This window comes from Drosophila tropicalis, unplaced genomic scaffold (genome assembly GCF_018151085.1).
Source record: "Drosophila tropicalis isolate 14030-0801.00 unplaced genomic scaffold, ASM1815108v1 contig_573, whole genome shotgun sequence".
Lineage (NCBI taxonomy): Eukaryota > Metazoa > Arthropoda > Insecta > Diptera > Drosophilidae > Drosophila > Drosophila tropicalis.
In genome coordinates, this window is record NW_027173049.1 from 840,281 (window position 1) to 853,985 (window position 13,705).

The window sequence follows — 13,705 nt, forward strand, 5'->3', positions numbered from 1 at the left end:
TTCTTACGGCGGAATTCAAACTGGAGAACAATATTACGGACAAAAGAAATTGATTTATTTTCTAAAGTTCTTAAAATGAATAATGCACTTGATTTAATCTTAGATCTACTAATCATACCACGTTTTCTTCATCCAATTGGAAGGCTTACATGGAGCATCTTCGAGGACCACAAACGAACCAGTTGCCTGCTGACTAGTCGAGTTGTGTTTGGGCCCACGTCTACCGCCAACGGCATATTTGGGATTGCCTTCGATTATGGACGAGTTTTCGCGGCAATTAACATTTTGCAATAGGGAAGCACGTCTGCCGTAACGCACGGGTTTTTTGGCACCCACCGACGCCGATGGATCCTCGAAAACACGGGCAACAGGCGGAGGTGGGGCGTGGTGTGCTGCATGTCGTGAAGGTCTTCGTTTATAGGTGGCCTGTGGGTGCTGCTGATGATGCATTTGAGAATGGGGAGGCGTTGTGTCCGAACTCCTGCGAATTCCATCGCTACTTTCCTTAGTTGGTCTCTCTCGTATTTGATAATTATATTGGGCTCTTCGGTATTCCGGGGTGGCAGTGACCTCCGAAGCTGGAACGTTTGGGCAACTACCAGGTTCCTGATCCACTTGACGTGGACTATGCATAGAATCGGAGTTGGAGATTGAATGGGAATGGGAGTTAGAGTTGGAGTTAGGTAACCGAAAGGTGGACGCCGGCTTATTTACAACTGGACGGGATCGTGGAAAGTCAATATAATTGTTACGATACTCTGGATTGAATTCAATTTTGCCCCGGAGACGAAGGAAGGGCTCTCGGGGCTTGCCCTTATCAGGCATCTCAGTTATTTTGGGATCACGGAAGCTCTCATAGTATTCGGGAATTTCTTTGCTAAACTCGCCACGTGGCCGCAAATGATCGTCTGTCTTGAGTGATTTCTCTTTGGCCATATCCTTGGGTGGGTCAATGAACTTGTCACGATATTCGGGCACATTTCGTTCGTGCTGTTCGCCAGAGATGCGCAAATTGTCATCCTTCTTGATGGGGGCACTCTTCGAATAGTTGGCATACATTTTAAAGCTATCCTGATATTCGGGAACAGCCACAAAATCAGCTTCCCCCTGAATTTTGATGCTTGTCATCTGTGGTATAGAATGGGCCTTCTCGATGGGAAACTGCTGTACATATTGGCGTTTGTACTCCGATGGTGGTGGCTCCTGTTGCTCACGAGCTGCCGCCTGATCTCTCATCTGCAGATGGGATTTGTGCTGCTCCTCCTCGCGAAACATTTCACGTGGCAATATCTTGGAACTCGAATCTAGCATGGGATATGCCAGATACGACGAGTTTTTCATATTGTTGTTGGGTGGCAACTGCAGATTCTCCGGATTGCGTACGGGAAAAGTGCGGGAGCTGCAAAATATACAAAAAATTCAAATTCTCACAGCTTTTGACATACAAACAATGATTTAACTTGCAATTGTAAATCCTCTGCAGTGAACCAGTGATATTTATCCTGATGTTCCGACAGAAGCTGCATCAAACCCTCCAAACGCAGCGATGTGGCTCGCCTTAACAATGATCTGGGTCTCGATGGGGTTGCGCAGCTGAAATGCCTGCGATACTCTGACTTTAGAGAGCCAAATGATGTCAACGGCTCATCCCGATTGTACAGACAGATATTGCTACGGGTATGCAACTGGACGGGCTGGTTACGCCGACGATAGAACTTCAGATCATCAACAGCAATATATTCGTGCGGATGTTTGATTGTGAAACGACTTAGCTTTGGATTGGCAGATAGATCAGGTTCCGAGAAAGAGCGATTCCAACTGTAGCCATCACCTTCGGCTCTGCAAGTAAAGGAGAGTCCAATAACGACAGACTCTGACTGTAAGGCCAAGTCCCTCAACAGAAACTGAACAACCGTCTTCCACCGTTGGCACCACAACCAAATAAATAAATTAACCAAGCAAAAAACAGGAATCCCTCCATTTGCCTAGGTTAAACAGGGTTGGAGGAGGCACGTACCACAAGTAGGCGCCTTATAAATTATTCGACTTCAGTCAGTCCATAGACCATAGCTCCATGGCGTGCCAGCACATACAGACAACATCAAGTTGCCAAGGAGCTGGATACACACGCCCAAACCCACACATACACAGTCTAGCTCAAGCAAACAAACTAAGCAAAATTGCTGCAAATTAGAAAATTGTCTGGCTTAGGAAACATTTTCATAGAGCGGCAGCCGAAATCAAATCGATGTCAATCAATAGGTAATCAAAATTCTCCCGAGTAGGAAAAGCAAATCCATTCCTGAAAACGTTCTATGATGATCTATGTGGAATATATGTAGATATGGGCGAGGTTAGTTTGATCCTTAAAGTTTTTCTATTTTTTCTGTTTCATGTTACTAAGTCTACTGACATTGGAAATCTCCAAAAATACTCTATGTACATATGTCAGAAGTGGCTCATTCTTTGCCCAATAGATCATAGATGGCCCAAAGGTTGCGACCCAGGTTGCACAATGGGCCAGATTTAATTTTGGCATATACTACAATAGTAAAGCTAGAATTCCGATTTCTTTATATATACAATCGGATCACCTTTAAATTTGCCTTTTGCTAGATAATTTATTTCTAAAAAGTTACTTTGAACGTGAATTCAATTCGTTTTACCAACAATTTGGACAAAAATTGCATTTATTGACCCACACATTAAGAAGGACTGGAATTACCAAATAAAAAGGAAATGGGCAAAATTGGGCAATAAGAACAGACTTTAAGGCGCTGTGTAGGGTCGAAATAACTTTTTACTCCAAAATCCTTTGACACTTTGAGTAGATTTTTTCAAAAAGAAAAGTTAACAAATTGTTTGATTTAAAATACTTGTCTACATTAACATATATTTTCCATTTTGTCGACAAAGACCCAATGTCTGTTTTAGGTTAGTTTGTAGTTCCCTGAAGTATGCTACGAAAATATAACAAATTGCTTAGTTCATCCTTTTAATTTTATCCTTTTTGTTTAATTGTACAAACTTTTCAGGTTGCATTTAATTGATGCACTTCTCTGCATGTAAATTGCTTTCCTTCGTTGGGAAAATTTATGGCACGATTCTTGTGGCATGACCACAATAGCCACCTGTTGCTATTTGGCCTGCAATTTGCGTTTTTTATTCTAGGTTTTACATATTTTATTATGTAAATGGTGGACTTTAGCAGTTACGTTTAGTTGTTTTTAAAAAAGAATTTGCAGGTGGCAGGAAATATGCATAACTGAAAACATGAAAAGGTAAATGAAAGGGCAAGGAAAGAGGCCAGACAAATGCCAAAAAGGATTCATTGTGCATGAGAGGGGGAGGGGCAGGCAGACGGCAGACGGCAGAAGGTAGAAGGGTGTGGTGTTGCATGATATGACTGCCAAAATCCACTGACAATCGGATAGGACTACTCCTGGCTGTGCCGAGTGGGTGGGTTTAGAGGAATTGGCTGGGGAAATTCGTCTGGTGTGTGTGCGTGTCTGCTCAATCAGAAACGGAAACAGACACAAGCAGAAGCCAAGAACAAAGACGGGGCAAACTAGCAAATCATGTTGGCGTCGGCCGAGGTGACCCAATTCTTTGCCATGGCAAAAAAGCAAAACAGAGCAAAAATGGAGTAAGTAAAGCCAGCAAACTTGGTTAACTAATCTTGACAATGCCAAATGACCTTTGGGCTTCGGACATGGGCTATTTTTAACAACAAGCCAACCCTAGCCGTAACGAAGGCCCCATTAAAATATGCTAATCATTCGACCGCTCGGCCATTACAATGCGAATAACTTCAACTTTAGCCCGTACACATAATTATGACCAGAGATTTATAGCGTTTTAATTGCTCTCACATTTCCATGTCACGCCACGGGACGTATACGTAATGCAGTCAACAGGAACAACGGCAACAAGAATATGCCATTATGTCAAACAACAATATCAATAACAGTGACAACGTGTCGAGGTCAAGGTCAATGCTAACACCATCAACCCGCTACAGATAAGAAGTTGAATCACAATTTACAACACGAAGAGTTACATCGGATTATATTGTATTTGTTTAAGACAAAACAAATGGCGAAAATGCAGTGGGACAAAACAAGACACACATACCCTCTCAAACGTTTTTCCCACTTTGAAGACCATAGGTGAGGAAAGAGTAACACATACAGTACACTTATTAGCAGACTTTAAAGGCATGGTAAAGTTAAGAAAAAGTGTATACATTCTTCTATAATATATCATGAAAAACCTGATGCAATTGTTATCAACTTTTTTGTTTGATGAATTCATTTGTTCATGCTCTTTCCCTTTCCCAGCGATCGGTCGAAAACAATAACTTTTATAACCGATTTCGTTCCTTTTGACGTGATGGTCATACAAACCTATTAATGAGTCCGACGAGTTGGATCAAAAGCGGATAACTAAATTATATAGCTGTCACAAAGGCCCATCTTTCGTTCCGTTCTGTTCTGTTCTGTTCGTTCCTGTGGTTTTACACTTATTCGCAAATTTTGAAGGGATGAAAAAACTAAGAGAAACTGTGTAGAAATCGCAAGAACATCCCCCCTTGCAAATGGTATCATAAAATTGGTCAGATGTTTGTAACGCATAGAGGGAGACGTTTCCAACCACATAAAGTATATGTATGTATATATTCTTGATCAGTATGAGAAGCTGAGTTGATATAGCCATGCCTGTCGGTCCGTCTGTGCAAATCAACTTTACACCGCCATCTTAAAAGCTATCAAGATGAAACTTGGTATTTGAGCTCCTTATAGCCCGGAGCAGATAAAGTATGAAAATCGTCAGGATCACACCAATATATCATATAGTTCTACAAGAAACAATAATGAAGAAATTGGAATATCTCCATGAAATTTACTTATGTGATGGTTTTATATATAGAGCGTCAGATCCCGAAATTTCAAACAGATCGGATAAATAGAACACAACATACAGTCAATATAAATCGGCTCTGTTCAAACGCTGCCGGCAGCGCTGCCAGCATTGCATGTAAAAGGGAATAAGGAAGAAGAAGAACAAGAAATGGAAATGATATTTGGAAGGTTTTGTCTGTGCACTGATGAATTGAGTTATAGAAAAAGATGGCCAAGGTCTGCAAGGGTAGATAGACTTTGGCACAGCCGAAGTTAGCTACATCGATATTTTTTTTAAACTATTTTAGAATTTTTGTTAATGTATAATAAAAACGAAAAACGCACACAATTGAAATAATTCAAGAATTATTAATAAAACCTATTACCATTGAGTCTAAAGATCAAAAATATAAGTTTTTCGGTGAGCAAAGTGTTTTCAAACAAACTGTACTGGGATCTGTTAGCAGGACATTTCTTTTTATTGCGAACGGCACGATAGCCTAAACTCAGAAGTTTTCTTATCAAAATACTTATTTTAGGTATTGTACTTTTATAAATAAAAATTACCACAAACAAATTTCCTTATTAGTATTTGTTATACATTCATGTTCGGTTTACCAAGTGTTATAAATATTTGCATCCGAAATAGCCAAGTTATACGAATTCTTCTATTATTTAAACAAAGAGGTGACGATACTCTATAAGTCTTTGGGTTACAAAAAGCTTGTAAATTTATATTTGACCAAACTTCTTAAGAGTCGCGAAATTTTTCAGATTGTTTGTCCTTACATAATTATTAAGTACCTACAAAGATACCACAAAAATAAGAAATCTTCTAATTGTAAGCCAAAACCACTTAAATACCGTTAAATAGAAAAATCAAGAAAATGAAGCGAATAAATTGAATTAGATTTGAGACGAATGTACTTAAAACTAAAGCTGTATAACTCCTTATAAAGAATGAAAGGATTCCCACTGCACTACAATGAAAACAAAATATTGAAAATCATTTTAGTGATATTTTCATGACAATCGAGGGGCGAATTATCTAGAAGTTGAGTTGAGAAATTTATGAATTTACATAACTGCAAATTTTGCATTAATGTGAATTGTATAACTTTGTGACGAATTGCAAATTAAACGGCTTAACCAACAGTTTAGTTGGTTAGTTTAGGGATAAAAGACCAAAGTGTTTTATTAACCGACATAGACATAGTGTCGATCCCCATACGAGAAGTTGTCCCATCTATAGGATCGAAATTGGATCGCTTTTTTTAAATTAGTCATGTTTAAATCACATTTGTTCGTGGTTTCAATCTGTGTCTACGTTGCATTCGTCGCGGGGCTGGACGACGAGGACCCATTACTTGTGTGTCCACCAAAAGTTGGATGCATCAGGGGCACTACCATGAAAGGCTATCAAACTCCATTATTTGAGGCTTTCTTGGGCATACCCTATGCCAAGCCACCGGTTGGGCTTCTAAGATTCAAGGTGAGTATCAATAAAACTATTTGGCTTCAAAAATAAAAATCTTACCAAAATAGAAAGATCATCCCTATAAACGTTATTCTTGTATTCAAGCATTTATCAAGCGATTGTTATCAGGATATGCATTAAATTTGTTTACTCTCACTTTAGAGCCCCCAAGCAAAAGATAGATGGGAAAACACCTATAACGCTACAGTGCCCAAAAATGATTGCTTACAAAAGAATTATCTATTACCTACTCCGATAATATTCGGTGAAGAGGATTGTCTCTACTTAAATGTCTATAGGCCAGAAGTGAGTCTTCAAGAATTCTCAAACGTCAATAGAAAATCAATGTGTCCTTGTTTTTCAGGTTCGATCGGATATTTTACCCGTAATGGTTTATATACACGGCGGTGGTTTCTTCAGTGGTTCAGCTGGTCCTTATATAACTGGACCGGAGTATTTTATGGACACGCAGGAGGTAATCTTGGTTACAATGGCTTATAGGTTAGGACCTTTTGGTATGTTGCTTCTCGAACTTACATATTTTAATTTTTTAATAAACTTCCATTTTCTTAGGCTTCCTGTCCACTGGCACTAAAGAAATGCCTGGTAATTATGGTCTTAAGGATCAGAACTTGGCATTACGTTGGGTCCGCAATAATATTAACTCGTTTGGGGGCGATAAAAACCAGGTGACCATCTTTGGTCAGAGTGCGGGGGCGTTGCCACCCATATGCACTTATTAAGTCCCCTCTCTAACAATCTCTTCCAAAGAGTGATTAGCATGAGTGGCACGGCGAATGTTCCTTTTGCCATTACCAAAAATCCTTTGAAACAAGCTCGAAAAGTTGCTAGTCGAGCCTTTATTTTGAATGCATTCAGAATGCCTGTGTTTAAGCTAGCTACGCTTCTAAGAGAAGTTGACGCAATGAAACTAATAAATGCTGGCGATGGCCTTAAATATTGGGATGTGGATCCCCTAACCAACTTCCGTCCGGTAGTGGAGCCGCCAGGAAAGGATGCGTTCCTAACTACTAAGCCAAGTCTGCTGATGAGAAAAAATGAATACCAGAAACGTCCATGGCTTATTGGAACCGTCCCCGAAGAAGGAGCCGTTCGTGTTGTCAATATAATGGAAAATGCCACATTACGTAGTCAGTTTAATGACCGACTCGAATATTTGTTTCAAGCGTTATTAGAATGGCCCCGTAAGTTAAGTCCATTGCAGTCAAAGGATAAAACAGATAGTGTCGTTCTTGAATACCTATCTGGTATTTATGACCTAAACGATAGAACAAGATCTGGATTTTTGGACGTAAGTGTAAGCCAACTTATTTCTGCTTGTGGTTTCATCCCAGTTTCCTTCTCACTAGGTGATCACCGACAGAGGTTTCAAGCATCCTCTCTATAACACCATCAGATGGTATGCTGCAAACAAGATGAGAGTCCAGTTTCCTATATTCATGTACAGCTTCAACTACAAAGGTCCTATTAGCTTTGCCTCGCTTTATACCCAAGCAAATGTGACCGGAAAATATGGAGTTGTTCATTGCGATGATTTGATATATTTGTTCCGTAGTCCCCTTTTGTTTCCCGACTTTCCTAGGTATTCCAAAGAGGCCAAGGTAATCGAATGGTTTGTGAGGTACTTTGTTAATTTTGCCAAAAACGGGTGAGTTGTCGTAATATTGCAAACGCAAGTGATTATGATATTTAATACTCATTTTGTTGTAGATATGCTGTCAATGCTCCGCCACTCGGAGAATGCACTACGTCAGTTCTAAAATCACGGCCCAACGGCATTTGTGACTATCATGAATTTGTGAACGATAAGTTCAACCCAAGTGGCTTCAACCTGAGAGTGAGTTCCAAATTTCCAACTGAAAGAGTTAACATGTGGCAAAAGTTATTGGACCAAAGAGTGTAAAAAACTCCAAGAAGCGAGCGATTTGTAAATCGCAGCAGTTTCCAGAAAGAAGGTTTTTGAATTAGGCGACATGACTGAACTGAAACTTATGTAAGAAAATATTTCTACCTACATTTGAATGTCTCTTGATATCGCAAGCATACTTTGCATTTAGAATTTAATTTATAAATCAATGATTAAATACAAAATAAATAGGCTTAAACTGGAGTTTTATTTGCACAAGGTAAGATGAGTATTCTCTGCGGCTTTGTTGTAGATTTCTGTAGGGTAGAGAGCTAAGAAAAAATGAAGAGAGTAAAAGTAAAAAAGTTGCTCAAAAATGAGCAAATATGTATCTTGAAAAGCTTCTTAGTCTAGATTTAATTCAGACGAGCTAATGTTACCTTTGATTAGTTTACGAAGAAAGAGTATAACAAATACAAGTCTTCGGCTGTAAAGTGAAGAGAGATTAATAAGAGGGAAGGCGAAAGGTCGCCTTGAACTTCAGGAAGTGTGGGTCCCACACTGGGGAGCTAACTAAGTTCCATTGGGGTCACAAAATACTTTGAAGCAAAGACGATCAGATTTTCTGTTAACAATTGATGATATATGACGATTGATCAGATCCAAGGGATCAGACGCAATAGAGTACTGAGCTAGGAACGACTGAAAGGACGTTGAAAAAAAAAAGGATAATTATGGGAAAAACATACCTTGACGTCATCTGCAATGGATCTAGATGACCTCCTTTTAAGGAGGTAAGATACGATTGCAAGCAAGCCAGTAAGTTAAGTTGTAAGAAAAAGAGATCGACAGCAATTTGACGGACCCTGTAGTCCGATAAGGAAATTTCCAAGAAGGTTTTTATCATTATATTTTATATTTTAATAAAACTCCATTTTCATGAACTTATTTAAACAATTTTGCTTAACATTTAGAACAGAACCCGACACTGATATATCCCAGCTGGTTGGACTCATAAGAAGAGAGAATCTGGATATACTAATTGACTACTTGGACAATTGGAAAAAACGCCAATAATTGCTCAACCCACATAAGCATTCATCAAATCACAGAGAAGCCTACAAAAGGGTAAAGCAGATCACACCACTCAAATTGGTATTTGGAATTCAGATCTGACAGACTTCACCTTGCCAGAGAAAACAGTAGAACCACGAAATTTAAGGACTAATCAAAGGGTCTTTAGCCAATGCAAATGACTTGTCTGCTTCAGGGCGACGATGATATCAATATGACTAAATTTTGTTGTTGCATTCTATATAGCATACTTATTTGGGCGCAATTCGGGGTATTCGTCCGTTCACACAGTTATAAGAACAAACATTTCACACACAATTTTGATGTCATCGACAACCATTCTAAAATGTGGTACGAATGAAATATGGACCACGATTTTAGGGTTTGTTTATGGTTCTGTGGCTGAAATTCATCTCAATAAATACCTTTTGACTTTAGTGTAACAATCTGAGTTCAGCAAAGAACGGTCTATATGCAATTCGTTCATGTCGATTTTGTATGGTACACGATGAGTCCATGAATAATTCATTTACAAGTGTTTGTTTCATCATTCGAATTGTAGTTCTTAAATTTAAAAATAAATTCATATAATAATACCATTTTAATGAAAAATACAGCGTTTCGCCTTGGCTATGTCCGTCTGCTGGATCACCTGGAACACCAACTTTATCTTGGAGACAGTTGGAAATAGATCCCCAAATATTATGCACCTGATCGGAATAAGTTACGATCTATACTCAAAGCTGAGAGAAGAAACCTATAAACCTATTGACATCAAGTTTATTGTTTTAAATATCGAATGTACATACTTACATAATCAATAAGCACCCACACAAATACTATTGAAAATATTAAAACTATTAAACCATAAAAAAGTAAAAGCCGTAAAATAGAAAGGCAACAAAATGAAGCGTGTTAATTGAATTAGATTTGAGACGAATGAACTTAGAACTAAAGCTGTAAAACTCCTTCTAAGGATTGAAATGATTCACACTGCACTACAATCAAAAGAAAATATAGGAAATTATTTTAGTGATATTTTCGTCGTGATAGAATCGAGGGTCGAATTATCTAGAAGTTGAGTTGAGAAATTTATGAATTTACATAACTGCAAAATTTGCATTAATTTGAATTGTATAACTTTGTGACGAATTGCAAATTTAACGGCTTAACCAACAGTTTAGTTGGTTAGTTTAGGGATAAAAGGCGAAAGTGTTTTATTAACCGACATAGACATAGTGTCGATCCCCATACGAGAAGTTGTCCCCATAAGAGAAGTTGTCCCATCTATAGGTTGAAAATTGGATTGTTTTTTATTACTAAATTAGTCATGTTTAAGTCACATTTGTATGTGGCTTGCATCTGTGTCTACGTTACGTTTGTCTCGGCGTTCGACAATCATGACCCATTGGTTGTGTGCCCTCCAAGAGTCGGTTGCATCAGGGGCACTCATATGAATGGCTATCAAACGCAAAGTTTTCAAGCTTTTATGGGCATACCCTATGCCAAGCCACCTATAGGACCGCTAAGATTCAAGGTGAATATTTTTACCAAAGTACAATGACTTGTAATGCTTGAACTTTTGTTGCTTTAATTCTAGAATCCCCAGGATAAACCGAAATGGAAGGGCACTTATAACGCTACTATGGCCAAAATGGATTGCATACAAAAGAATTATCTGTTACCTACTCCGATAATATACGGCGAAGAGGATTGTCTCCACTTAAATGTCTACAGACCAGAAGTGAGTCTTCAAGAATTCCTCAACGTCAACAGACAATGAATGTGTCCTTGTTTTGCAGGTTCGTTCGGATACCTTACCCGTAATGGTTTATATACACGGCGGTGGTTTCTTCAGTGGTTCAGCTGGTCCTTATATAACTGGACCAGAGTATTTTATGGACACGCAGGAGGTAATCTTGGTTACAATGGCTTATAGACTGGGACCTTTGGGTACGTTGTTACAAAAACCTATTTGTTTTTTTAATTAACGTATATTGCCTTAGGTTTTCTGTCCACTGGACATAGCGACATGCCTGGTAACTTTGGTCTTAAAGATCAGAACTTGGCATTACGTTGGGTCCGATATAATATAGCCTCTTTTGGTGGCAATAGGAACAAGGTGACCATCTTTGGTCAGAGTGCTGGAGGCGTTTCCACCCATATGCATTTATTAAGTCCCCTCTCTAACAATCTCTTCCAAAGAGTGATAAGCATGAGTGGCACGGCGAACGTTCCTTTCGCCATTAACAACCACCCTGAGGAACAAGCTCGAAAACTTGCGGAACTATGTGGAATCGACCATGCAGACCTTCTACTTACATCCGAAATTACTGAAGCCCTAAGGAAACTCGATGTTATAAAACTAATCAATGCCGGCGATGGCCTTAAATATTGGGATGTGGATCCCCTAACCAACTTCCGTGCGGTCGTAGAGCCTCCAGGAGAGGGCGCGTTTCTAACTGCTTTGCCAGAGGTGCTGATAAAAAGACATGAATATCAAAAACGACCTTGGCTTATCGGAACCGTCCCCGATGAAGGAGCTGTACGTGTTGTCAATATCATACATAATGACACATTACTTCGTCAATTTAATGACCGATTTGAGCAATTATTCGAAGCCTTATTGGAGTGGCCCACATGGTTTAGTCCACGAACGACAAGGGATAAAACAGATAGTGTCGTATTTGAGTACCTTCAAAATGTTAATCACATAAACACTAGGACCCGGCAAGGCTTCATGGACGTAAGTGGGAACAAACTCATTTATGTATGTCTGTGATTTCATTCTAGTATCGAATTTCACTAGGTGGTCACCGACAGAGGTTTCAAGCATTCTCTCTATGACGCCATCAGATGGTATGTCGCTAATAGGCCGTCGAACAGGTTTCCCGTATACATGTACCGGTTTAACTACAAGGGCCCGTATAGCTATGCCTCACTTTATACCCAAGCGAATGTGACCGGAATATATGGAGTTGTTCATTGCGATGATTTGATATACTTGTTCCGTAGTCCCATTTTATTTCCCGACTTTCCCAAGGATTCCAGAGACGCCAAAGTAATCGAATGGTTTGTGAGGTACTTCGTCAATTTTGCCAGCAACGGGTGAGTTTCTAAATATACCTGCAAAAGCAAATGATCTTCTACTTAATGCCTTTTTCCTTGAAGCTATATGGTCGATGCCCCGCCGATGAAATATTGCGATGCAGGTCTTTTAGAATCACAGCCCGACGGAATATGTGAATATCATGAATTCGTGAACGATAAGTACAATCCAAGTGGATTTGAATTGCGCGTAAATACCGAATTTCCAACTAGGAGAATTAGATTATGGCAAGAGTTATTGGACGAAAGAGCTTAAGACAGTGTACACTGTGAAGCAAGTTTAATAAACTCTATTGATAAAACCTATAGCTTTTCTTTCTTATGTAACGCAGCAGATAAGAAATCAAAGGGCAACCTCGGCCGAATTTTGTATACCCTTGCAAGTGTTTCTGTTGGCGATTTGTTTTAGCTCTGTGGCTTTAACTAGCTAAAAGGAGGCCGCATTCATCCCGACGTATAATCTAATGGTCATCTTAATTTGTCCCAAAGTGCTGACTAAAATAAATACACATATTTTCTCAATTAACACTCGATTGAAATAGACCTCCTTTTAAAATGCAATAGTTCTCCCGGTTCTGGGCTCAGTGATAAAAACTGAACTAAAGAGTAAAACGCAATATAAAAACCAGAGGGCCGGGACTAACTTCGACCGCGTCAATTAGCCATACCTATTAGCCATCAATGGGGAAGAACGTTTTATCTAAAAAGGCATAAGCCTTCATAAGTTTGCGATCATAGGAAATAACGAAGATATTGATCAAAGTCGACCGATCGTTCCTATGGGAGCTATATGATATAGTCCCCCGATCTTGGCACAGTCGCTTATAGGCGTAATAAACTCTCTAATAGCTCTGAAAATAACGAAGTTATTAAGAAAAGTCACTGTTCGTGACTTTGGCTTTTGTAGGGGAGCTATATGATATAGTGGTCCGAACCGGGTGAAGTTAAAAGGCATGGCGTTCCGAAGAGTATTAGGGTCTTGAATAAACATAGCAAGCACCTATAGTCAGATCATCGATTCAAGATTGACAAGACAAAAGATATTTTGAAATCTGGGTGCAAGCACAACATGGATCGACTGCTATCCACCAGAGACAGACGTCCTTACCTGGCCAAAGTGATCCAAAGAAATGAAAGCTAATGGCCACCGTTTTCTGGGATTCACAAGGTGTAATCTGAATATACTTTTTTTTTATACATTTTTTCTACTTTCTGTTCTTTCTACTTATGTTCCACATTCCAAGTCCTACAAAAGTAAAGGTTACCAGATTTAGCCCA

At 39.2% G+C, this 13,705-nt stretch overlaps 2 protein-coding genes and 1 pseudogene across 2 annotated transcripts; 2 read left to right on the forward strand and 1 right to left on the reverse strand.

Annotated features, from left to right (window-relative positions):
* Positions 1–108: 108 nt before the first annotated feature.
* On the reverse strand, positions 109–6,311 carry LOC137575462 (uncharacterized). The gene is made up of 3 exons (XM_068288042.1): positions 6,229–6,311; positions 1,465–1,839; positions 109–1,399 (listed from the first exon to the last, which is right to left on the reverse strand). The coding sequence occupies exons 1-3, from the start codon at positions 6,309–6,311 to the stop codon at positions 109–111; spliced, it is 1,749 nt and encodes a 582-aa protein (XP_068144143.1).
* LOC137575463 (juvenile hormone esterase-like) lies at positions 6,310–8,504 on the forward strand (annotated as a pseudogene).
* A 2,105-nt stretch (positions 8,505–10,609) lies between these two features.
* LOC137575634 (juvenile hormone esterase-like) lies at positions 10,610–12,875 on the forward strand. Its single transcript, XM_068288273.1, has 6 exons — positions 10,610–10,856; positions 10,920–11,063; positions 11,122–11,272; positions 11,326–12,065; positions 12,129–12,427; positions 12,491–12,875. Exons 1-6 carry the CDS (start codon positions 10,650–10,652, stop codon positions 12,681–12,683), a joined length of 1,734 nt encoding a protein of 577 aa, XP_068144374.1. The 5' UTR covers positions 10,610–10,649; the 3' UTR covers positions 12,684–12,875.
* The last annotated feature ends 830 nt before the right edge of the window (positions 12,876–13,705 follow it).